This window comes from Panthera tigris, chromosome D3 (assembly GCF_018350195.1).
Source record: "Panthera tigris isolate Pti1 chromosome D3, P.tigris_Pti1_mat1.1, whole genome shotgun sequence".
Taxonomy (NCBI): Eukaryota; Metazoa; Chordata; class Mammalia; order Carnivora; family Felidae; genus Panthera; species Panthera tigris.
Window position 1 is genome coordinate 77,357,708 of NC_056671.1, and position 26,802 is coordinate 77,384,509.

At 50.1% G+C, this 26,802-nt stretch overlaps 1 protein-coding gene across 1 annotated transcript in view; it reads right to left on the reverse strand.

Annotated features, from left to right (window-relative positions):
* Positions 1–213: 213 nt before the first annotated feature.
* The window catches only part of CCBE1 (collagen and calcium binding EGF domains 1), a 228,658-nt gene continuing 202,069 nt past the window's right edge, over positions 214–26,802 (reverse strand). The window contains exons 6-11 of the mRNA XM_042961835.1: positions 17,088–17,191; positions 9,333–9,453; positions 3,655–3,794; positions 3,518–3,553; positions 2,344–2,379; positions 214–682 (exon numbers count right to left, since the gene is read on the reverse strand). Of these exons, the coding sequence (XP_042817769.1) occupies positions 449–682; positions 2,344–2,379; positions 3,518–3,553; positions 3,655–3,794; positions 9,333–9,453; positions 17,088–17,191 (671 nt within the window). The 3' untranslated portion in view covers positions 214–448. The remainder of the gene's footprint in view (positions 683–2,343; positions 2,380–3,517; positions 3,554–3,654; positions 3,795–9,332; positions 9,454–17,087; positions 17,192–26,802) is intronic.

Below are 26,802 nucleotides of genomic sequence, written 5' to 3' on the forward strand. Positions count from 1 at the left end.
ATCTATATATTTTTAATAAGTAACCTCACATTTTCTCAGAACTTACCTTGCCACTTTTTCCGTTTGGATATTCTGCCAAACTTTAAGATACCATGAGAGTACTTAACTCAGAAATCCAGAAATTCCTCAGTATGAAGGAGGGAAAGTTCCAATGTAGAACAGCCAACCCCCAGCACCCGCCTCCCCCCCCCCCCCCCCCCCCCAATGGCTCTTGGAAGGAAACATGTAATTAGCGACTTACTCCCTCATGTCTCCGGCAGGGGGACTGTGAGAACAGTATTTGGAAGAAGAGGAGGAAGGAGGAGGCAGGAAAAGAGCTCAAGAAATTAAGAATGTATCTTTTCTAGGTCTCCAGTGTTTTTTTTTTTTTTTTTTTTTTCTGTATATGACTTAACTGCAGGTGAAAACACTCTTTGCTCCTCCTTTGGCATGAAGACGTTAGGATGGGCTAAGGATAAAAGTCTCTGGTGGGTCCCAAGTCTCTTGTCTCAGTTGTTTTTGGGTACTCGTCTCCAGAGCTGAAGTCCATGGCTTCCGGAGAGCTGGAAAATTCCTGAGGTAAAGGGAACTCCTCCGTTGAAGAGTGCGTCCGGTGCCCAAACACCTTCTCCTGCAGGTCAGCGATGTCATTGCGGATTTCGGCCAGTATCAGCAGCAGGAAGTCAAAAGAACCAGGGGGTCCCTGTGCACGGGGGAGGAATCAAAGCCAGAAAACCACACACTCAATCCTGTGCCAAGCCATGGCTTCCGTGGGCTCCGTGACTTGCCACTCCCCCTGCTTGGTGGCAGCTATGTGGCAGATGACTCTGTGTCCCAAATGGAGCAAACGTAACAGCTACTACAGTAGCCGGGTAGGGGGCAGGGGGGGGGAGTTCTTAAGATGGTCTTCTAATCCCTTCATCTCCCCTATGAGCTGTGGCGACACGCTCACCTCTCCTCTCCTCTAACTCTCGGCTGCCTCGAATCAAGGAACAGAAGAACTCTCCTATGTTGCCTTCCAAAGAAAACCGGGAGATACTTATGGAAGGGTAGAGCAGTGGTTAAGGGGTTGGGGTTCTGTTGGCTCTGAATCTCAGCTCTGTGGCCCGCTAGCTGGTCTCGGGCAAGTTACCCCACTTCTTCGGGGTTTCACCTCCCTATCTGTAAAATGGGGATGATAACTGTCCCAGTGTCATGGGGCTTCGTAGGGTTCGTAAGTGAGGATTTACGTGAGTTAATACACGTAAAGGGCTTAGAGCATCACAAATGCTCAAAATGTTATCTTTTAAGTAAATGAAACCGTTAGAACGTCTCTAAGGATCGTTGACTGTAATGCCACCTGACTGAAGGTGAAAGTATGCTTGTAAAGGCACCCCTTCCCCATTGACCAGGAAAGGTCCAAGGACTTCCTAATCTTTCTATCGGCTGGACTTTTATCATTATATATAGCGTTTGTTAAGCCTCAGTTTCTACATGGCGCTGTGTGGGGCACAGCAAGATAACGTGTGAACAAGCAAGGTCTGGGCTTGTTAGCGGCTTGCAGTACAATCTTTATTACCCCGCTACGTCTGCTGCTGGAGCTCCCAGAGAGAGCAATTTCATCTGCAGAGCGCTTGGTGGAGGAGAGTATTTTGACATTAACCGATGCTCGCTCGAAGGGTCACAGCTCAGACACTGCTTGGCAGCGCACAGGGGAGGGGAGGGACATCCGGGGGTGCTAAGGATGGCCAGGATCGGACAGTTAAGAGGTGGAGGCGTTGGCATGGGAAGCCAGACCTCCCGCATCCAAGCCAAAGGCTGTCTTTTCTTCAGAAATGACACTGATCTTTCCAATAGCACGGGAGTTGCCTGAATTTTCTGCCCTTTGGATACTGACTTTCATTTCTCGCTTCCCAGACACCACATGTATATCCCAGCTCATTTACTCTCAAGAGATCCCCAGCAGCCCTGCGTATGTCTGTACTTTTCTGGGAAGGGATGGTCCTCCGATCTGCTCGAGTTGCAGCGGCGGCTAAACTCTTACGTGTTCAGGGTTATGACGGCACCATCAGATGTTTTAGGACATACTGGGAAACAGGCTCATGGCATGCTGGTTTTTGTTTGTAACCTTAAAAGAACACCTTCCGGATAAAGATTAGCCACGGTAAAAGACAACTAAAACAGAAGAACTGTTTCAAAAATAAATGCCAACCAGCTGTTAAAGTCCTCCGTGATCGCCCTCCTAACCACCGAGTTCTGTTTAGGTAGGCTCAGTAAAGGCTGGAAGGGGCTGGCTTCGGCCGGTAAGACCAACCTGTAGCCCCCCCTGAGCTACGTCCCTGAGGACATTCCCCCTGGGGGAGCGGGACAGGTAGGGCTACTTACTGGCGACCCTCTGGGTCCGGGTGCTCCTCTCTCTCCCTGCAAGCAAGAAGGTCAGATTAGCTTTGTGGACAGAGACCACGTGGATGCCACCACCACCGGTCTTCTACTTAGACCCTCACCGTAACCATTGCCCTGCACAAACGACAAGTGTCCCCTATCAGGAACGAATGGGAGCTTGAAGCTCGGCTCCCGGGACCGCTCATCGGAACAGATCTGCTTGGGGCAAGTGTCCCTCATCCCGATGTCCCCCCGGGGCTGTGTATTTCCAGAACAGATCTGACACAAGGAATGCCTGTGTTCCAGGCAGTGTGTGTGTGTGTGTGTGTGTGCGTGTGACAACTTAGAAACTTTCTAAAGTAACACACCCTGCCTTATTTGCGAGGCAGGCGGCTCTTGAAGCGAAACCCCCACTTGCACAAAATGCAGCTTTTCCTGTTCTTGACTGTGTCAAAGAATGGGGACACACCGCATAGCCCCACGAAAGAACACTGGCTAAAGAGTAAGACATGTGCTACTATGGCAACCCAGCAGCTTGTTTAAAATTTATAGGGGTGATCTTCCTTTTTTTATTAAAAATTTTTTTTTTAACTTTTTCTTTTCTAAACAGACAGAGCATGAGTGGGGGAGGGGCAGAGAGAGAGGGAGACACAGAATCCGAAGCAGGATCCAGGCTCTGAGCTGTCAGCACAGAGCCTGAGGCGGGCCTCGAACTCACGGACCGCGAGATCGTGACCTGAGCTGAAGTCGGACGCTTAACCGACTGCGCCACCCAGGCGCCCCACTGGTAGCGTTTTTAACATAATTATTGCACGGATCTTTCCGTTTTAACATTCTAGCTTTTTCTGCTTTCTAGATAAATGGAAGTTTATTTCACAACAGTTGTGATATCACGTGATATCACGACCTGAGCCGAAGCCGGATGCTTAACCGACTGAGCCACCCAGGTGCCCCAGGGCAATCTTTCGCAGGGATGGTTTTGGTTGTTGTTTTTGTTATCACAGGTGTTTGCTTTTTAGATGTCCTTTCCAGCTTTGGGGGGGTGGGGAGAGATGTGTCTCGATTTTGCTACATGCAGAATGGGGACAATAAACAGTGCTTGAGCTTTACTTGGTGCCTGCCCAATAGGTTGAAAATGGGAAATCTTAAGCTTGTAAGGACCATTCATCAGACTTACCTTAGAGCCGTCTCTTCCTGGTGCACCTGGCGGACCCTACAAGACACGGGGATCTAGTTGAAGGGGAGGAAAAAAAGCACGGGACAAGAACACGCTTTCCCCAACAGCAGCAAATGGATGTCTGATAAAGTACTGACCACAGGGCCCCTCCGGCCTTGCTTAATGTGGGACAGATCAGGAGACGGTCCCATGGGTCCCATGGAGCCCCGTGGGCCGGGCTGCCCGGGAGGGCCTGGCATACCGGGGAAGCCTGGGCTCCCCTTAGGTCCTGGTGAGCCTGTAATCAGAGAACATCTCATTAGCTCCATATCCCATGAAAAGGACAAGGGCTCTGGCCGACAGGAGGGTCTGGGAGCCCTTTACAGCCATTTCTCTTTGCAATCTGCCCTGCGCCTTCTGACATCTCCACTAAGGTGCCCTATAGGCATTTTAAACTTGACGTGATCAGAATTCTCAATCCCTTATGTAATCGTTGTAGACCTCATTTCTCCGGGGGCATCTCAGTGCCTCTTCTCTGCAAGAGAATTAACAGGTTACATCGTTGTGTACCATCATAGTATAAATATAAGGTGCATGTATATATCATAGATATATACATTGGCTATATAGCAGATATAGACGTATAGGACTGTATCCACATATGCAAATCCACAACACGTATACTCCATACAGGTGTGTGTGTGTAGTTGTTTACGGATACCATTATCCTCTGAATGTCCTAAGGTTTAAAAACTGGGAGATCTCTGGGATCTGTTTGAAAACAGGAAGAAGTAAAGCCTGGACTGCGATTCTCCCACTGGCACACCTCACCAGAGCTGTACGCAGGGGCTGCCCCTTCAAGGTGGGGCTCTGCCCTCTCTGGTTTAGTTTCCTCCCCACTGCTCACACCCTGGCCCTGCATTCACCTGTGCCTACCTGCCTCGTCCCTGTAGACACCGAGGGTTTTGCTTTGTTTTCTAATTCTTTTCTGAGGCCTAAATCGACAGAGCCCTGGGAGTACGTGGAGTTTAAGAGCGAGCTACAGGACTGCTTTTGTGCCTGCTTGATAGTAATCGTATGAGGACCAGAATGTGGCCTTACTTATCGTGGAAGCTGACGGGGACGTGACCTATAGGCCTCATCTGTCTGTAGCTGCAGACACAGAGTTGTAAACAGCCACTCCGGCTTGGGCGGGGCTTGCAGGGGGCGGGGCCCAGTGTCTGTGACACAGTGAGGGAGAGCCTCACTGGCTCCGGGGGAGCGTGGTTGCTAAGTTGTAGGGCAGCGCTGGGTGCAGACTTCACCTCTGCCCCGGATGTCAGCTGGGGTGGGGGGGGGGGGGAAAGGGTGTAAGGTCTAGGAGAACCTTTTTTTTTTTTTTTTTAAATTGCAGTAAACGCCACATGGTATGAAAGTTACCATTTTAACTACTTTAAGATGTACACTTTAGTAATGTTAAGTACATTCACATTGTCTTGCAACAGATCGGCAGAACTTTTCATCTTGCAAAGCTAAAAAACTCTGTGCCTATTGCCAGCCCCTGGAAACCACTATTCTTCTTTTTTTCTTTTACATTTATTTACGAGAGACAGAGTGAGACAGAGTGTGAGTGGGGGAGGGGCAGAGAGAGGAGACAGAGTCTGAAGCAGGCTCCAGGCTCTGAGCAAGCGTTCAGCACAGAGCCCGACGCAGGGCTCGAACCCACTAACCGTGAGATCACGATCTGAGCCGAAGTCAAAGTTGGATGTTCAACCAACTGGGCCACCCAGGCGCCCTGGCAACCACTATTCTGTTTTTGTTTTTTAAGTTTATTTATTTTGAGAGAAAGAGATGGAAACAGAGCGAGAGAGCAGCACAGAGCCCAATGTGGGGATGGAACCCACAAACAGTGAGATCATGACTTGAGCTGAAAGCAAGAGTCAGACGCTCAACCGACTGAGCCCCGCCATTTTACTTTCTGTCTCTCTGAACATGACCACTTTGGATACCTCGTATTAGTAGAATCATACGGCATTTGTCTTTTTGTGACTGGTTTATTTCCCTTAGCCTAATGTTCTCAAAGTTTATCTATGTCATAGCATGCAGCGGGATTTCATTCTTTTTAAGGCTGAATAATACTCCCTTCCTGTGTATACCACATTTTTTTTTTTATTTTTTTTATTTTTATTTTTTATTTATTTTTTTTTTTAAATTTTTTTTCAACGTTTTTTATTTATTTTTGGGACAGAGAGAGAGCATGAACGGGGGAGGGGCAGAGAGAGAGGGAGACACAGAATCGGAAACAGGCTCCAGGCTCCGAGCCATCAGCCCAGAGCCTGACGCGGGGCTCGAACTCACGGACCGCGAGATGGTGACCTGGCTGAAGTCGGACGCTTAACCGACTGCGCCACCCAGGCGCCCCCCACATTTTTGTTTATACACTCATCCACTGATGGACGCTTGGGTAGCCTGGTTATTGTGAATAGTGTTGTCCTGTATTCAGGCAAGCAAACATCTCTTTGGGATCTTGCTTTTGATTCTTTTGGATATTATACCCAGATGTGGGATTTCTGGGTCATATTAGTTTTACTTTTAATTTTTTGGGGAACCCTGTGTTCCGTAGTGGCTGCATCATTTTACGTTTCCACCAACAGTGCACAAGACTCCCCTCTTCACAGCCTCACCTACGCCTGTTCTCTTCTCTCCTTGATAGTGGCTATCCTAAGGGAGATCCTAATGGATGTGAAGTTTCGGTTTGCATTTCTCTACGATTAGTGATGCTGAGCATCTTTTCATATGCCTGTTGGCCGTCTGTATATCAACTTTGGAGAAATGTCTATTCAAGTCCTTTGTCCATTTTTATATCGAGTTGATTTTTTGTTGTTGAGTTGCAGGTTTTTTTCTATTCTGGATATTAACCCCTTATCAGGTGAATGATTTGCAAACATTTTCTCCCATTCTGTAGACTGCCTTTCACTCTGCTGGTTGTACCCTGTGATGCACAGCTTGTAAGTATGATGTAGACCCCTTTGTCTATTATCCCTTTTGTCATCTGTGTCACACCCAAGAAAGCTGTGCCAAATTCATCATCATGAGGCATTTCTCCTATAATGCCTTCTAGGAATTTTATGATTTCAGATCTTACATTGGGATCTAGAATCCATTTTGAGTTAATTTTTGTATATGGTGTGAGATAAGGGTCAAACTCCATTCTTTTGCATATGGAACAACAGGAGTTTTAACCTGTTTTCAGCTGTAGACTTTGTGAGGGCATGGGCCATGTCCGAATCGTCAGCACACTCACAGAGTCCTGGGTACACACAGGCTGCTTAGTAAATGTTTCACATCAAGTGAGCACACTGAAGAGGGTGGGCTGATTGCCGTGCGATAATTATTCACCGGCGATGTCTATCTCAAATGCATACAGTAATACTTTTGGAAGATACCTAGCTAGCTCCTACTATTGACAGACCACAGGGACAGGATGGAATAATTTTCATGCACCGGAAAACAGAGCAAGTCAAATGTTAGAGAAACGAAGACCAGGCTTTTCATATTTGGGGAAGTCTTTTCTAGCTCATAGGCTAAGCCAAAGTTAAAGACAGTTAATGTTCTATCCAAACACGTTTCACCCCCTTACTCTCAACGCTGGTTCTAAGCACATCTTGAAAGAGTTTATCTGAGAAATGGACCAGATTCCTCCTGTAACTAAATTCTTCAACTCCAGTAGCACAAGGAAAGGCCAGAATAACATTTTGCCTTCATTTTCCCAATCAATGAACTTCAGAGATCACTGTATGTCAAGGGTCCTTAGGATGTGGGGCTTTGATGTGCAAATGGAAGCACCTTATACATAACTGTGGGGGCCACAGAGCAGCAGCCATCAAAGTCAAAGGTTTCCAATCCACCGTAGTTGCCAATGTTGGCGGCCCAGACTGTGATTTATCGTTAGCCTCGGGACTGGACTTCTAGTTATGGGTAAGAGAAACCTTATAATCTCTCTGGCTCCCCTGATACATTTCAATGGAGGGCATCACAAACTGATGCAGGGGTGAGCAAGAAGAATTGGAGGCACACAGCAAGGGCATAGTCCATTGCTAAAGTCACTCCTCGGTTACTCACTGCTCCATCAAGGACCCTGGACAGCTCAAACTGTGTTAGAAATCAGATGGCAGAACTGGAAAGGAGGGCTAGTAAGTCATTCATGGAGAAGAAAGCCAGCCAACAGTTCTCTTGTTTCTACTTCATTTGTCCTTGTCGGACTGATACATAGACTGGTCTGGAGATGAACTTCCTCCAGGGAAGCAGAGCAAGAGCACTGTCTTAGAGAAGGGTGGAGAGCTCTGTGCTAGGAATCAGTTCGTAAGGAGACCCACATCTACTTAGACTCAGCAAGAGGCTGCCTGTGGGAGGCATCTGGAGAAAACTCCACCATGGCCCAGAGTACCTCAGGCCAAGGGGATGAACAAGAGGGTAAACCACAGTCCTGGACCAGTTCTTGCTCCTTGTACAGACTGAGGCCCAGGGTACGTATGTTGGGTAGAAACCAGGCGATTAAGATATAAGTGGAAAGGAAAACATGTAAACAGTCTGGAAAGAATTTTGAGCCTTTGTTCTTGCTGAGATTCCAGCCTATAATCTGCCCACGTCCTTCCGGGTCGAACAAACCCCACAAGGCCTTTCATGTCCAGGTCAAACCCGAGTCCTGGAGTCACGGGAGGCCACAGTGGTCTCTCCCTTCCATAAGCTCCCACGGTGGGAAGCCCCTGTTCACTTACTCAGGGGCATGCAGATACTGTTTTGTTCTATTGGCTTCTGCTCTTTGTGCCTCGTCTTTCTCATTAGAATGCCAGGTCGCTCCTAACATCTAGCACACTACTAAGTGAGGATAATCAGGGATAAGACCCTCCATGGTTTAGAATCATCTGCTAACACTAATGTCATTTCCTTTATTGGTGCGGAAAAAATTCTGTTGATCTGTCTATGGAGGGACTCACGATAAAATACAAAACGCGATGTAACTATTTTTCGAAAGTTCTCGTTGTGTATTTCCTGATGGAATGATGGGACGTTTAGGGTTTTCTTCAAGTATAAGGGTGAATCTCCAAAACAATACGCTGAATGCAAGAAGCCAGATAAAAAGCACACCCGTGATGAGATTCCACTGCTCTGAAGTTCTAGAACAGACAAAACTAGTGATAAAAGCAGGTCAGTGGTTGCCTACAGTTGGGGACATGGGCGTAAACTGCAAAGGGACACAAGGGAACTTTGTGGGGTGATGGAAATAATCTATGTCTTGATACAGTGATAGGGTGCTGACTAGTAAGGGCTTGATATAGGACGTATACATTTGTCACAACTCGTTGAACTGTGATTACAGGGGTACATTTTACTGTATATAACTGTACCTCAATGAAGTTGACTTACAAAAAATATATAGATACAAAAAGAAACACAGATGTGCGCGTGTTCACAAATAACAGGGGAAAGAGGAAGAACGAGGTTAAGAATAAGATGTGGCCCTAGGGGTTCCTTACCCGATTCTATTCTTGTACGTTAACATGAGAAATAATTCTTCCTTTTGTTACTCTGTAACTTAACATGATCTCTAAGAATCTTACCCAAGCCGAGGACGATGACCTTTTTCTCCCAGATTTCTCCTGGTTGTGAGGGTTTCTCAGGCTCGAGGACCCAATCCCCCCCCAGGCTTCTTATCACACTGGTGTGGGAGCTCCCTGGACCCCTGCTGGGGCCCTCACCCATGGAGTCTGATCTGTGTCCAGCCCGCATTGTGGCAGCTTCTGGCAGGTCTTGGCTGGTGGCTCCCTCACCCTCCCTGACCCTCCCCAAAACTCACCAGGAGGGCCCTGGCCCCCAGGCAGCCCAGGAGGTCCTGGAAGGTAGGCATTTGACGCCAGCACTTTGTTGCCAGTGATGTACTTGCCCGGGTCGGCAGCACTGTTGGGGAGCAGGGCAATCTGTAAAAAGAAGACGATCCTCGGTCAGGAAGCCATGGCCCCACTGCCAGGGAGATTGTTCGCATTTGTGTGTTCACAGAGCTGCAAATCCTTTTTGCAGTAACTTCCCTCCACGAGTTAGAGCTCCTGGATCCCCCCGCTTTGAGTTAGAGCTCAGACGGGCTGTAGAGATCCCTTTCTAACCCAGAGGCCTTCCCGTGAAAATTACTCGTATGAGATCACTTGGCTGGTTAGTGGATAAACCTGGATAGGCTCCAGATAGCCGAGATGTGATCATTAGACTCATTACTTGAGTCTTCAATTTGTTAATTACTTTATTTAGTACCTACCACGTGCCAGGCCCTGTGCTTGGTTCTAATGGTGACAATGGCGATTGAGAAGGGTCCCCGCTCTTAGAGACCCCTCAGCCTAGGGAGCCAGGACGGAGAAGGTGGCTTAAGGTTCACCTGCACGCTCAGGTGTTTGGGAACCAGTGGCCAACAGTGACTGTGATGGAAAAAATAGGTCCACAAAGGTTTTGGCATGCCCACCTTCGAAAGGGGGAACCTAATTTCCACCCTCGGAGCGTGCGCTGTGCTTAGAAACTCATGTCCAATGACTAGAAAATGGCGGAAGGGATGGTGTGTAACTTCTGAGATGAGAGCATAAGATGCACCATGGCTTCCTCTATGGTTTCCCTCCTGGATTTCAGGCAGCTCATTCCAGGGGGAAGCCAGAGGGGTCACCCAGACAAATGACCTTCACGTTCCTTGAGATCAGGTAGGCTGCGTGAATCCGTGAGACCTTCGGGGAGAACTGGATGCTCTGATTCTCCATTTCCTCACATAAAAGGGAACACCACCACCCACCTTTAGGGCTGTGGGGATTGAACAGGAAATGTAGGTTAGGTGTCCACCACAGGACCCGGACCATACTAAGTGCTTGATAGATGTTAGTTCCAGTCTCTCTTTTTCAAGAAGCTAATTTTGGGGTGCCAAGTCAGGTGGAGAAAGGCTCATTTATGAGGGTCAGAGCTATCCCTTCCAGAAGATTTACTCTGGAGTCCCGTAGAAACCAGGTATTTCTGAGATTTTTCTAGAACATGTTACATTCGTCCCCATGTCCTCCCAGAGGAGGCTCTGCTTGCGCAGAGCACAACACAGGCCAGGAGAAGGTGCATGGCAGGGCTCATCGCTAGCCTTGGAATGCTCTAGACGCCCTACATCCATCTTTGGATCTGAGCTTTTGAGAGAGGTACCGACCATCGCTGCATAGTCAGAGGTGGCCAGCTCTGTGCCCTGTGAGGTCCAACATCAGCACAGCGAAGGAAATTAAAAATTGTACAACGTCCTTCCTCTGAGGCTTGTTATCAACCCTGAACTATGACTTCCGGGCGCACAAAACAACAAGGTGCTCTGCCAGTTGCTACCTCCTGGTCTGTGTTGCCCTCTGGGCACAGGCTGTCCATGTAGGGAGAGGATTCGGATGACCTCGATCTTGGGAGTCTTTGCCCTTTCCACCTTCATGGGCAAGTCACCCTTTCTCACCTCCTATTTCCTTCCTCAGGGATTTCCACCCATTTCCAAGAGACTACAGCCCTCTCTCTGGTCAAGTTCTGATGCAGCAGAGTGAAACCCTCTGTCAGCGAGGCCCCACAAACCACCCTAAGACTTCAGGGCCTGCACGTGTCTTTAATAGTAAGGAATGAGGGCGCCTGGGTGGCTCAGATGGTTAAGTATCCGACTTCAGCTCGGGTCATGATCTCGCGGTTCACGGGTTCGAGTCCCGCCTCGGGCTCTGTGCCGACAGCTCGGAGCCTGGAGTCTGCTTCGGATTCTGTGTCTCCCTCTCTCTCCGCCCCTCCCCTGCTCATGCTCTGCTTCTCTGTCTCAAAAATAAACATTTAAAAAGTAAAATAAATAAATAAATAAATAAATAAGGAATTCACTATCAGGGGTTAGGGCACCTGGCTCGACAGTAACAGAATAAAAGATGATCATGAGATATTGAGCCCCGAAGCCTAGGCCTGCGGGGAGAGTAGGAGCTACAAAATGCATCTACTAAATCACCACTGAGAGATCAGGAGGTGGACGGTAGGCCTGGGAAAGGTTTGCTGTCCAAGATGACCTCATCTGGCTTCAGAAGGTCCTTGGTCTCCTGCACTCGTGTCCACTTCTGAGCATGGAGGCTTGGGAATACTTAGCACGTCCGTGATGAAAGAGGACTCTGATGGGGACCCCTGGCCGAGGTCCCCTTCTCCCGCCGGAGAGCCGCTGGGTGGGGGGCTGGCTCGATCCAGTTTTACAAACTGATGATTCTTCTTAGTCATGGAGACGGATGTTCTTGCCAATGGAGGAATCCAGTATCAGTGAAAAGCAAACATCGCAACATAAGGTTTTTACTTGTATCCGATATGTCTCATGGAGAACAAATTCTTTTGGCTCCTTTGCAGGGCGACTCCCTAATACCGCATCCTAATAGCTTCTTAATAGAAGCACGTGCAATTTTTCTAAAAGGCAAGTTCATGGGAAACCCCTGGAAGGTTTCGGCTGTATCCCTGCAGCCTGGTGTGAAGAACAAGCGGGGCCAAGAGGTTCAAGGTGTTGCTCCCGCTCAGCGTCCCTCACAGCGCGGGGCAGGCTCTCCTGCGGTCAAGGTCCTGTTCTGCTTCAGCTGCCTTAGGGGACCCATGTGAATCCGGGATGCTCCCCCGTCTGGAACTTCCCCAAAGAACTTGAGGTTCTTACTGAAATCTATCCAGCTCTGGGCAGGAGGATGTTCAGAGGACAGGGAGTTCCAAGAAGCATCAACAACGTCTTTCAAAGAGTCCCCTCGATATCCTTAGCATTTCCGAGCACATCCCAGGATGCTTGGCAGTCCCCTACCTAGTATTCACATCCTTGGGTAAGGACAGCCGTTAAGGGTCCACGAGCTAGGAGATTCCTGACCACTCACTGCCCTCCTCCATGCCTTGAGAAGACCCAGTGTTCCCTGAAAAATGCAAACAATGACCCCCGTGATCATCACTCAGAAGCCAGTGGGGCCAACCATAAGTATTAGAATATTGCGCAGTCTGAAAGTCAGTTTTTTTTTTTTTTTTTTTTTTTTTTTTTTTAATCAGGACTCGTGATTCAAAGCCCTCACCAGGACGCTACTGTGATCTAGGGGTTTCCAACGGTGCTGGTGTCACTGGGTCATGGCCAGATACCACTCCAACCTGCAAACGTGGGCCTGTCACCCTGGCGTGGAACGGGAGGGAACCAACGAGTGAGGGGAATTTAGAAGCAAATCTACCGTAACTAGGGAACAGCCAACACTGGCAGCTGAAGGCTGGTCCAATGTTATTATCTGCTTCCGAGAGGAAAACCGAAATGTGGATCACATCTGTGGGCTTTGGCATTAGGCAGAGTTAGGTCTCAGTCTCAGCCCTGCTACTATTTTTCCCCGGGGGATCTCCCCATCTACCAAATGAAGATTGTTAACATCCCCCTGAAAGGCCTGCTGGGCACGTGAAGGGGACGATGTCTGGCTGTGTGACTTTGGGCGAGTCCTTTCTCCCTTCCCCGTTCGCACCTCCACGCCTACCAATCGAGAGGCCTGGGCCAGATGATCACACCTTTGGATTTACAGTGTTGTAAGCAAGCCTGGAGGACGAGATCTGTATGTCCAGCTCTCTCTGCTCCCTTGTAGAAGTTGTGAGTTGATCCAATAAATGTCAACCTCCGCTTCCTGGCTGATCTCCGGCTGGGTAATTACATTCTGGCTCCCTCAGGTCCCCTACACATCAGCAGGATGAGTGGGAAAGTAAGGGTGCTAGAGTTTTGGAGGCAGATGTCCAGGGTCCCTGGTGTGACTTGCTGCAAAAACACAGCGGAGGACTGGCTTGTGGGATGCAGGTATGTGTGAAGGTCATGGTAATGACAGAGGAGTGTCCATTTCTCCTAGATTCCAACCAATGGAATCGTGAATATCGTTATCTTGTATTAGCCTTTGTGATAAGGTATCTACACTTCATAGAGCTGTTGGTACGAGTCAGGTAGATGCTGTCTGTGCAGCACTTTGTGAGGATATACAATTAACATTGTTTACTGGGTAACCATTTATAAAGCTCTAAGTGGCAAATACCATTTTAAGTCCTTTATAAATGTTAACTTATTTGATCATCATGAAAACAGAAACATTGTTGTCCCTTTTTAAAAAATTTTTTAATGTTTTTATTTTTGAGAGAGAGAGAGACAGAGCATGAGCCGGGGAGGGCAGAGAGAGACACACACAGAATCTGAAGCAGGCTCCAGGGTCTGAGCTGTCAGCACAGAGCCTGACGCGGGGCTCAAACTCACAAACTGGGAGATCGTGACCTGAGCCAAAGTCAGATGCTTAACCGACTGAACCACCCAGGTGCCCCTGCTGTCCCCTTTTAATAGAAGTGAGGCACAGAGACGTTAGGTAACTTACCTAGGGTCACACATCCGGCATGTAGCAGGGCTAGGATTTAACTTAGCCAACATGGTTCTGGAATCTGTGCTCCTAACCACTACATCAAGCCGCCTCTCTCAATATTACCAGTGATATTCTGCAAAGCAATCTACAGTCACTTTAGTATGGATTAGTCTTCTCAATATCCTGAGAAGACCCATTTTGCAGAGCAACTAGATCAAGGTAGCAGAGGAAGTCACAACTGATCGAGAAGCCAGTTAGTCCCCCAGCACCAAGGGCGGCGCTAGGATGAGCAAATGCAGACCTCGGGCTGCAAATGTGCGCACGCCTCTGAAACCGCGCGGACCTGTAACTTCTGAGGCTCTGACCGGCTGCCCCCCTCCGCCTGGCAACTGGGGTTTGACCTGTGCCACTGGCTTGATTGCCCAGAGGAAACACTTTACAGAGGCAGGATTTCATTCCACACCGTCTCGTATTTCCTCACTTCCCAGCCCACCATAGGGCACAGCAGGTGCTCACCAACCCTTCCTGAGCTCACGATTCACGCTTTTCTCAACTGCCCTGCCGCAGCGTGGATCTCCAATCAAATAGTCCCTGCAGCAGGAACACAAGGGGCTTCTAAAAACCTGATTCCTTGCTGTGGATTTTCCCTCAGTGCTCTGACGGGCCTGGCACCCCCTCTACGAGTTAAATGATGGGTATTTTACTTCATCCCTAGTCTCCCTTTTTAGCCAAAATCAGCTTTTTCCTTTTTCTCCCAAACCGAAGAAGAAATGAGGAAACTGGGGGCACTGATGTCTGCACACAGTTTGGAAAACCTTTTAAGGGGAAAATAAAAGCACAGAATCCGGAAAACCCACGAATCTGTATCTTAGCAAGTTATTATAAGGCAAGCACCTTTTTAATGAAACCCTAAGTCAAAAAAACAGAACTTGGCCAGTCATCAGAAGTCACCCTTCATGTGCTCCGACCCAATCAGTTTCATTCCCCTCCGCCCCAAGTGACCGCTATTCCTTATCGTAATCACTTCCTGTGTCTTAAAAATAATCTCTCGCCTACCCACGCACGTCCACCTGCTACGGTTTAGTCTTGTTCATTTTACCAAAATGACGTGTCTTTTCGGTTTCTTTTAACCTTCAGGTCGTCGCCCCACCTCTTTCTTTTCCTGACAATTTACCCATCAGAGAACCCAGGGCACTCCCCCTGGCGAGTCTCTGCAGCTGGGGTTTGGCTGACTACACCCACGGGGCCGTTCGGCACGTCTGCACCCTATTTTCTACCGTGGCCTTGACATCCAGTACCTACCTCTCGGCCAGCTGATTTGGGGAGAGGTCTTACGCTCTTTCTGAAAGAACACGCGGCCTCGGGAGTAGTGAGATGAAGTGAAAACCAACCGATGATCCCGCCACCAGTGCAGGAGCAGGAGTCTGGCCTGCCTCTCGGGCAGTGACTTCACCTATCCGCGGTTCGCCGCACCTTTCTTGCACAGGCACAAATGGCGCCCTGGATGGAAGCCTGCTTTGGAAACCGCAGGATGCCGCCCCTTCCAACAGGCGCCTTTTAAAAGGAGTCGCTCCTCTCACGTTCTTTGAATGTCAGCATTAGCTTCGACTTGTCACAATGTGTGTGCAGAGTTCAGCATGAGATGGATCAACTGCTGTCCGACCAACTGCACGTGAGTTACCGGAGCACTAAGTGCGTGAGAGTTACCACGAGAGTCCCTGGAGTACTAAGTGCATGCAAATTATTGCCTGAGTTACTGGACTACTAAGTGTATGAGTTACCACGAGTTACTGGCGTACAAAGTATTTGAGAGTTAACCTGTGAGTTGTCAGAGTACTAAGTGCACGCGAGTTACTGGCGTATTAAGCGTGTGAGAGGTACCACGTGAGTTACCGAAGCACTAGGAAGTACTTGCTCTTGGATTTGTACGAGCTCTGCAACAAGGTCTTTAAAGGTGGTGGGTATTGTGACACAAAATTTTCAACTCTTTAGATATTTCTTTCACAGAACGTACATTTCATGAAAGCCACGGAGCCCGAGGGAAAGCCGGATACTGATTTAGCCAACTGCGTTTCTGAACAACTTGGGAGATTTCGTCGCCCTGTTCTCAAGATCGTCCAGGCTGGAAAACAAATTTCCCTACGGTTTTCGGATTTTTTAACTACCCGGGAGAGGAAGCAGAGTGTAGCTTTAGGTCTTGAGATACTGAGCAACTCCTCCCCGCAAGCCCAGTCCTCTGTGCAACATAAAGTTTCTTCCGTGAGCCCTTTTTTGGATTTGCTCGGTAAATATTAACATCAATCCAGGGTTAACCTGAGGATGTGCGTGGGATGCATTTCTATCTCTGTGTTTACGTTGCTACGCTTACAAAGTGTTCTGCTGGTTCTCCCTATTGGGTCAGAGGCCACTTGGGATCGTGATTACAGGATATATAAACAGATCCTCGTTTGTTTCAGCAGCATTAGAGCGATTTCTGAGCCGCTGACAAGTTGGAGAAATCGACCGACCTTAGATGTAATAAATAGCATTGATCTGGGTCCAGGACAGTTGTTCAAGAAATCAGGTCACTAGATCCATCACGGGGCCATTACTCACAGCATAACCAACGTTACTAGAAACCGGATATTCTCTGAGGCATGTGTGGCAGCCTTTTGTAAAATGAGTCAATCCTCATTCTTGTTGACACGACGTACCCAAACAGCTATTTTCCAAGGTGACGCAGCCCAGACAAAGCACGGGCCATAGCTTTTAAATGTGAAAAAATAAAGCTGCTACAGAAATTCATCGTCAGCTTGTGGAAGTTTCTAGACAGGACGCTCTCTATCGTAAAACGTAGTCTACACGTTAGAGTAAAGCTGGGTGAGTCTGTCCCAGGACCACGTGTCTGGACGTGGTTCGTTTGACCCAAAGTTGCAACAATCCTAGCTCTTCCTGCCTACGTCTTCGCCACGTGCCCCTTCCTCGCGGCCTGCTGTACCAGTCACCTCATCGGTCCCTTCCTTGCCTCGGCCGTCCTGTCGCCCTCTAGCTGTCAGCCCTGAGGGTGGGCGGGCAGAGCTAAGTCCAACTCCAAACCCAGCTGGCACCAGCCCCAGTGAATGCTCAAGGCAGTCGGGGGCGACACCTTATTTGCTTACTGCTTCTAAACATTCTTCGTCTTTACCTGCCCGGAGTCCTCTTTTTATGCGGCTGCTTCTACCGTAACAGGCACGTACCTTCTGCTTCAGCTGCAGCACCGTCTGCTTCATCTGGAGAAACTCAGCGCACGTAGCACAGCAGGTCTTGGCCTCCACCGCGTTCTCAGACTTCTCGTCGTGCCCTGTGGGAGGAGGCGGGCTCAGGTCGGCTTGGGAGGCTGGAGGCCCCCCAGACCCAGAGAGACAGCGTCGCAAAGGGCAGTCCCAGGGGGATCGGCTGGCAGCGGGGGCGTGCGAGGGAGAGAGGCTGGCGATTTTACAGTGCTCAGGTCACTGACCGCACATTCGGGTCAGGGGAGAGACAGAGACACCCCTCCGCCCCGCCCCCCCCCCCCAAAAAAAAACTCCGGATTCAGCCATTCTCATTCAGGCAGCCCAGCATCTTCCTCTTTCACGCGTGAACGTGGGAACCACGGCCCTTTTATCAGTGCCTTTCAGGAGGTGGGATCTGCCAATGTGACATGAGTCACATTCCCACCCATCCAAGGGCCAACATTTCACCTGCTGTAAGTTATCCTCCAAGCTCAGGCAATGGGACTCTCGTGCAGGGCTCACAAAACTGGTCTCTAAAAACCCTGATAGTCCAGCTGTTTGAACTGAGCACAGGCCAGGTGCGTGTGTGTGTGTGTGTGTGTGTGTGTGTGTGCATGTCAGTCACAGATCAGGGCTGAGCACCCACCCCAGGGAGATGTGAGGCCAGGATGGAAAACGTGCCAGGTGCTCTGGACACACGTGCCTGGGGTAAAATGGGACAGGCACTGGGGAAGGCAGTCTGGCTGTCCACCGGAAGGGTCCCAGTGCTGTCTCGTAGAGCAATAGAAGCTCCAAGAGCTCTTTGTGAAATTGTATTTGGGAAAGAAAGAATGGGTGACTTGAACAGTGACGTGGTCAAACATTCACCCCCAAATTCACCCCACTCTCAGCTTACGGGCATTGAAATGGGCTGCACAAGCCTGTGTGGTGGGGGGGGGGGGGGAGACTGGCTACCAGAGGTCATCTCGCTGAGACGAGCGGGTGCAGACAACCAAGCTGTGTGTGAAAGGTGTCTGTGGGACGAGAGGGTGTGTGAATATGGGGTTGGGTAGGGCACTTTGACACCCAGGGACAGGCAAACGTGCCGAGCTCAGAAAGCCTTTGGGGTTGGGCTGGGTGTGCAGAGAACCACCACGGTGATCTAGAACGCAGCTGGGGTCCCTCCAAGTCCCTTCTCGTCCTTCTAGGCTCGTGTACTTTTATTATTCCCCTCTTCTGGGAAGCCCTCTTTGCTGCCTCCATTCACGGAGACCCATCAGCTATCAAGACCCAGTTCAGATGTTCCATGAAGCCTGTCCTCCCTCTCTACAGAGATACCACAGTCCTGAGGTCAGGCACCATGTTCTGGACTTCTCTGCAGAGTGGTTCCCAGCACCGGAGTGTAAGCCACCTGAGGACTGCAATTGCCCATAGCTCACACAGTGGCTGCTCAAAAAATATTTGTGAAATAGCGTGCCATAGGCTGAACTGTTTTCCTGCCCAACTTCGTATGTTGAAGCCCTGATCCCCAGTGCCTCAGAATGTGACCTTATTCAGAAACAGGGTCATTGCTGACGTAATTAGTTAGGATGACATCATATGGTCACAGGCCGGGCCTGGAATCAATGTGACTGGTATTTTTTTAAATTATTTTTTTAAGTTTATTTTTGAGAGGGGGGGGGGGCAGACAGACAGACGCTGGTATTCTTACAAAAAGGACAACTCAGGACATGGAGGCACACCCAGGGGCAGCACCACGTGAAGGTGAAGGCAGAGATCAGGGTAGGTTCAGCAGGAGCCGAGGAATGCCAAAGACCGCGGGCAAACCCCAGAAGCAAGGAGAGGGGCACGGGGCAGGGAAACAGCCCCGCCGACACCTTGATCTCAGACTTGTAGCCTGCAGAACAGACATCATACATCTCTGCCCTTTAAGCCACCTAGTTGGTGGCTGTCTATGGCAAACCTGGGAAACAGATGGCCACCCTGGGCGTCAGGAGAGCCCCATGCTCACACGAACCTTGCTCACCAAGCCCAGCTGCTTTCTCCAACGGGGTCAGTCCCCTGCTCGGTGATCTACGTGGTGGTGGGCGTTTCTGCTCTTTGGGAGGTGGGGTGGGCCTTGGGGGGGGCAACATGGCAACTAGCACAGGCAGCATAGCAGGGGGCGGGCTCAGAGCTCACCCGTCACCCCCCCCCCCCGGTCCCTGCCCCTCACAGAAGCCTGAGGCTTGGAGTGCCCCTGCTTGGAACACACTTCTCAAGCCAGCGAAGCAGTGCTCAGTCTCTAAGTTACCAAAAGCAGCAGGGTCAACCTCTAGCTTAGGTTTTGAAAGACTGGGAGATGCACGTGAATCCACAGGAAGGTGGCAGTCTTTTTTAATGTCATTTTTTAAATGTTTATTTTTGAGAGAGTGTGCCTGGGGGGGGAGGGGCAAAGGGAGGGGGACAGGTGATCCGAAGCAGGCTTGGCACGGACAGCAGGGAGCCCGACGTGGGGCTCGAATTCATCACCCTCAAGATCATGGCCTGAGCCGAAGTCAGCCACTCAACCGACTCAGCCACCCAGGTGCCCCTGGCAGTCTCTTTTTTTTTTTTTTTTTTTTTAAATTTTTTTTTTCAACGTTTTTTATTTATTTTTGGGACAGAGAGAGACAGAGCATGAACGGGGGAGGGGCAGAGAGAGAGGGAGACACAGAATCGGAACCTGGCAGTCTCTTTTTAAATCCACCTACGTGTACGTGATGTAACGGGCCACCTCGTCAATTCCCACGTCCCATGCTAACCGTCCTATCAGTGACTTCCCCACCCGCACGGCCAGTTCGTACGCTTGGGGAATGATGTGGACCCACGTTAGAGCTGTGTAATAATGAGCGAGTTAGGAGGAGGACGGAGGTCTTTGCTTGGAGGTGGCAAAATGGAACGGTTAAGAGCAAGGCCTCCACGGCGCTACTGTCCTGGCTCCACAGCCCAGCTCTGTCGAGGACTAGCTGAGGAATCCTGGGCAAGTTATCCGGCCTCGGTGAGCCCCAGTTTCCTGAACCACAGCATCGGAAGGATACTACGGTGATGAGCAAGGGGAGGTCTGTGCACGAGCTGGCACAGAAGCTGTAAGAAACAGGAGAGGGTGCCTGGCTCAGTCTTCGGACCCCTCCAGCCCTTTGCTTCCTTTCGCCTGGTAGTCCCAGGATCCTCGAAGGACAGAAATTAACGCAAACAGGACGAGGGAAAACCGACATCCGGTGACTTTCTGGAAGCCATCTCGCAAGTCCGCTGACGTAGGCTATTGGAATTGGGGTATCCCGAATCGGAGCCCGACGCCTTTTCTACAAACGAGGCAATTTCCTCTGGGCTCTTTAGCCACGTTTAATGTACCCATTTACAGTCCTACTTGCTTACAGAACTTGAACTCATGTGAGGAGAGCCAGTTACTTCGATCAGTCTTCAGCATAAAAGAGCGACACGAGGGCATTTCCACACAAGAGAGCACTTGGTGGTGAAGGCCTGAAGCCTGACCAACTCTGGGCGTGCTGATGGCCGAGAATGGTGGACCCCGGCATAAAGAGATGACCCCGGCTGCAGGTTTATTCGGTCTGTTAGTACGGAAGGACGGCTGGAGCACATCCTCTCCGCCTACCTAGCATCCATCCATTCCAGCCCTTCTACTGGCCAATTCATACAGTCTCGTCCCTGCTTCCCATCCATTTCTCTCTCCCATCCACCTGTCTGTTCATCCATCCATTTACCCATCCCTCCCTCTCTCCCTCTTATCCACTTCCGGAGCATCTGCTACTCGCCAGGCCGTGTGACGCCGTGAGGATGCAAAGCAATCGAGGATGCCCCGTTAACAATTTGTGATCCGCCTTTGTAAGGAACCAGCCCTGCTGGAGAGCCAGGCCGCCGCGAACAAGAGTTAGAAGCCCGTCTTTCCATTTCTTTAAAAAAAATTTTTTTTTTAACGTTTATTTATTTTTGAGACAGAGAGAGACAGAGCATGAACAGGGGAGGGGCAGAGAGAGAGGGAGACACAGAATCTGAAACAGGCTCCAGGCTCTGAGCTGTCAGCACAGAGCCCGACGCGGGGCTCGAACTCACAGACCGTGAGATCATGACCTGAGCCGAAGTCGGACGCTTAACCGACCAAGCCACCCAGGCGCCCCCCGTCTTTCCATTTCTGCTTCCATATACTCCGCTGAATTTTCCAAGTGCCGGTGTGATGAAGGCGACTTGGTATTTTCACAAGAAGAGTAAGCCTCCCTACCAGGTTCTAGACTCTATTTAGATCACAGAGTGTTAGAAGCGATGTATCTTTGGTTCGATCTTTCCTTTCCAGATAAGGAAACGTAACTTGCTTCAGGTCTCCCTGTGTACACAGGCTGGGGACTTGAAGGTTCCGAATGTGGCATCGGGGGGATGCGGTGAGCCTGGTGTTGGGAGTTGCGTTTAGAACACCCGAGAGCTCTCTGCCAGGCGGAGCCCAGGACAGTGGTCGTCGTGTGACTGCTGGGCCAGCAGCAGCATGTAACCTGCTCTCAGAAATCTGAAATCCTGGGAGCAGGTCCTAGTGCATAGCTCCACCAGAGTCCTCCGAGGGACCCTGAAGCACCTGCCTGTTCAACCATCACCACTCCCGGGGATGAGCTCTGCCGAGGGACTTTCACCTGGAAAACGCCTGGTCTGTTCTCTGTCCCTTTGTGTAATTATCAGAACACAGACCTCAAGATGGACTCTGTCCAAAGGATTTGTCAATCTTCTACAGACAGGGACTGACACAGTAGCAAGGAGCCCAGGCTCTGGTGGAGGCAGATGATCAGAATTTGGATCCCGATGCTGCCACTTTGTACCCTGTGGGTTGGTGGCCACAGCTGTCGGGCACATTCCTCAAATAATAAAATGACAAAAGCCTCGATCACCTCGGTTGCTTTGGCATCAATGAAGTGACACCTGTAAGTTCCTAGAAAAGGGCCCAGTACAGGGCAAGTGCTCCATAAATGTTATTATCGGTACGAAGTTCCTTACAAAGTAACAGTTCCTTACATCACCCTTTGGAAGGAGCTCTCAGATGGTCTGAAGATAAATTAATTGCGTGTGTAGGCCTGGAGCATGCAGTCTGTTCTGAATTGGGGCTCATCTGTCCCGCAGTTTGTCAAACGTGGAGCTAAAACCATCCTGTGCGTGCGTTAACGATTCATTTAGAAGTCTGAGTAGACATCTCTGATTCTGCATGTTTTCAGACCTCTCAGTTCACGCTGTGGTCACCGAACATCCCCAACTGTGAGCAGCCCCTGTCAAGGGAGGGGTTACTTAACATTTTGCTCCAACCAGTTCAGACTTTAAAGGTGCATTATTATTGATTAGCCACATGGGGGCATGTAGCTCTAATTTTTACTACTGTCGGCGATACACATCGTAAGCATTAGAAAGAAGAGTATCTCAAGAAACCCAAGGGAAACTAGAGAATGTTCCCAATATGTCTCATGTGGGCAATGTCACAAGCCAACGGAGGTTTGTTTTGAAAAGCTGATTGTGCAGATTTGGGCCCTGGGCAGCCGGTCTCCACCCTGCTGGCACGTGATAACCACCTGGGGGAGGGGGAGGGGTTAAAAAAAATACCACTGTGTTGCACCCCACCCATCTGGGGGTTGCAGCAAGGGAACAGGATCCGCAATGTTTAAAGCTCCCCGGGTGGAACCACTGATCTATGGATTAGTGGAGCTTGAAAGTTACATGAAACACCTGGCCGTCCCTGACACTTTGAACTGTAATAAGGGACGCCGGGGGTCCCGCAGTCAATCAGAAAGTAAACACAAGTGGAAAAATAGAGCAGTAAGCTAATTACCACGGAGCCACCGTGTCCTTAAATTTGCCTCCCCATCGGTGCTACACAGACTCCCTGGGGTGTCTGAACCGGCCCGCCATTCTTGTCTGGTAGCCAGACGGCTTGTGTCACCGTGCCTGTGTGTACACGGCCACCCTTCAACCGGCAGGGGCAGTTTCGAGGCCGCCCCCTTCTGCTCTCCACACGCTTTTCTAAGAGTGAGCTGAGGCTGTGTTTGACTTTTAAATTCCTCCGGCTATAACATCGCAGACATGGGACGAGGCGAAGGAAGAAAAAAAGGGGGGGGGATGGGGAAAGGAGATTTTAGATCACATGTGTTTATACCCAATGATCATTATCTCTTCATGAAAAAAACTTAACCATGATGAAATATTTGTTTTGTTAATTAGTCCACAGCAGATGAAGCTGCTTAGACTGGCTGTGCTGTCCCAGACGCAGGGCTCATCCGGCTAACTTTCCCCGTCGCTGGGCCAAATATCTGGATGTTCGTTATTCATCTTTTAGATACCGTAAGGAAAGTTCTCGGTTGAGGTGTCGAAGCTGGCCACGCCGCTGAGCTTGGCACTGGCACAGATGGAGGGCAAAGCGGTGAGGACTGAAGGGCTCACGGGGCCGGTCGGGCTCAGATTACTTATGCTGCATCGCAGCAAGTTATGGAAAAGGTGAGGGAGGGCAAGAGGGGCTTCGGGGCTCACCCAGTCCTGGTCTTCCTACACAGCAGGAGGCCGAGGCCCGGGGCCTGCCCCGCGACACTCCGCGGTTGATACTGAAGCAGCTCTGGGCCAGCTCCCCCGGCTTCCAAGCCAAGGAACTTTCCACGGCATCGCGGTGGTCAAAGAGACGCAACCGGGGCGCTTGTTTTCGCTGCCAGCACCATGGGCCCCACCTTCTCTATGGCCCATCACTCGGGTTAGGACCCTAACAGTCAGGGCACACGACACGCCTGTCCTCTCTCATAGTTTTCATTATGAGAGTTCTTCCTCTCCATCCCTACCTTCCTGACGTTCTTGGTTACTGCCGTTGGAATGTTTTTCTTAGTAAAATACGAAAACCAAATGCTAGTCCCGTGTTGCATGTGTGGTGAATCCAACAGACACCGGTGACTGAAAATTAAACCCTGAGAAATTCTTTTCTAATGCGGCAGCCTGCGGCAGGGGACTGTGATTCAACAGACAGTGAGGTTGAAGCTTTGGTATTTTTTTGTGTGTGTGTGTGTGTGTTTGCTTTTAAAGTATTGGTAGCTGTTATATTTGGAGGAGGAAGAGAGAGGAGAGAGAATTTGCAGCCTAGGCTTATCTGTGCAACGAGTTTTATGTCCCGCTAAAGCTCAATGGTATACCCTCCAGCCGGTTCTAATTGCATGGAAAGTCAGCTCCCATTTAAGGTCACCGTAAACAGGAACAAACGTTCTCTCTGTAGGCTAGGACAGAGGAGTCCCGTCCTGGCTCATCAGATGCTCTGTAGTCTGCAGCAAGAGGCTTCCCTCCGGACTTTGGCCGCTTCATCTAGCGATGAAGATGTCCTTGCCTAAAAGTCAACCAGATGACCTACCAAGCTCAATCCCTGAGCTTAGGCCTTTGATGTTAATTTTCCAAATGGTAATCTCCAGGACCCTATCATCTGTGAGATGTTCACAGGGATTATCTTAAGAAAATAACTTGGGGAGGGGCACCTGGGTGGCTCAGTAGGGTTAAGCATCCACTCCTGATTTTGGCTCAGGTCACGCGCTCACGGTTCGTGAGTCTGAGCCCCACATCAGACTCTGGGCTGACAGTGCAGAGCCTGCTTGGGATTCTCTCTCTACCCCCCCCCCCCACCCCCTTCTCTCTGCCCCTCCCCTACTGGTGTTCTTTCTCTCAAAATAAACTTAAATAATTTGGGGGACATTCAGGCTTCATCAAAATTGACATTTCTGAAAAAGGCAATCTCCGAGCGTTTCGTGCACCAGCACCATGAACCCTTAAGTGGGTGTAGTAACGTGTTCTTCCCCAAACATCCGAACGCAGACATTTCTAAAGAAAGAGAATACCACGTGGGGGAACCGTGGCAGCAGATGGTCAGAAGAGGTCCGCCTTTAAATCAAAGGAATCTTAGAGACGGTGCACGAAACATAGCACGTGTCCATCCCTTACAATTGCGACCGCTTCAGTTTCTCCCTGAATTCTCAGCCGTAGAAGCCAAACTGCTCACCGCTTCAGAATTCTTGATCTCTTGAACTTGATCTCTCACACTAACACTTCTTGGGAAGTGCCACGCAAAAAATGTTCAAGTGGTACAATTTGCACCTCGGGGAAGAAGACAGAGAGGACTACCTACGGTCTGAAGACAAAACGTAACCTCCGTAGACCGCCAACTGCAAAGACACAATGGTGACGTTCCTGTGCCTCCGCCGTGCTCTTGCTGGGCCGGTCTGGGTCTACACGAGGTGGGAGGAGGTGAGCGTCTCCCACCAGGCCCACCTGGTCCCTGCACTCTGGCAAGAGCTCTCCCTAGGGTGCTGCACAGGGAGGGAGCCGGAGACCAGAGAAGAAGTTCATGTCAGCATAAAGTCCTACCCTGCCTCTGGATGTTCCGTCCAGCTTCTCTGGTTAATTCCCTGTTAATTAAGGCCGGGTCTCTGGGCGGGAACCCTCACGGGTGAGGCCAGGTCCTGTTCTTTGGAGATCCACCCCCCCCATCGAATCCCACCCTGGCACGCAGCAGTAAACGTCTACCGTTGCAATTTCTGATGGGAAAGCTCTAGACTGCGTTGCTCAGCGCTGCCCATCATGCCCAAGTAAACAGATTCCACCCGGATATAAATTAAGGCAAGGAGGCAATGGAGTTGCCAGGTTCCTGGCTCACAGGCCCCGGCTTCCTGGCTCAGAGCATAGCTGGAAGCCCAATTCCAAAAAGAGAAATTAGAAAGTGGCTTTCTTGTTGCCAACTTTCAAGGTGGCCCGAGAACTGGCATGTCAGCGGCTGAAAGGCCGCATCTCATTTTCCAAAGGATTCCTTCCTTCCAGTAAAGGAGATAATCAAACAGATAAGTGACACACTGTGCCCCTCCCCCACCGTCTTCACCGTGGGACAAAAAGGAAGTGATTTTAATTTTGGATTAAACAAACAAACAAAAAAAGCCCCAGCAACACTTTTCCTCAATCAACCCTTAGGCCAAAAAGGCTGCTTACCCCTACTTTTAAGCACCTCTGGGCACCCTGTCCCCACATGCCTTAGGCTTTCCAAAGTGTCACCAAGCCCAAATTATTCCACATTGCCCAATCCTGGGCTGGCCCCAAAGAGACTTTGCATCTTCTAGTATATGGTGGCCTCCTCAAGACTCAAGCCGGTTGTTCTCAGAATTTCCCTTTGTAGTTTTTCCATGTGAGGCAGCTGCTCCCCAGCTGTTTGCTGCCCTCAGCGGATGGCGACGGTCCTCTACCCGTTTGTGAATTTCAGGCCAAACCCGAGAATCACGACCTCCCGAGCGCCCAGACTGTTTGGCCTTTTCAACCCCTGCATGTCCTGGTACATGGGTTTTGCTCAGGAGCCCCTCCCTGCTCCGAGATGCCCATGGCCCAGCCAGCCTCTCCAGACAGACAGACAGGGTCCTGTCACCTCCCTTTCCGAGGGGGCCCGGGGAGAGCTGGGCCCTGAGCACAGGACTACGGGAGCGGCTTCCCGGCCTAGGAGTGTTGGATACAGGAGCACAGGGGCTCCTTTCCTCCAAACTTAAAGGAGCAACCCAACATCCGGGCTGATCGGATCCCCGAGTGACAGGTCAGTGGGACGGGGTTGACGTAACGTACATGAGCCTCTCAAACCGTGAAGGCCCGCTTCTCACACCGCAGCGCTGCGTCGTGGACTGTATTTGCAAAACACGATCAAAACTCGAAATTTTTTTTC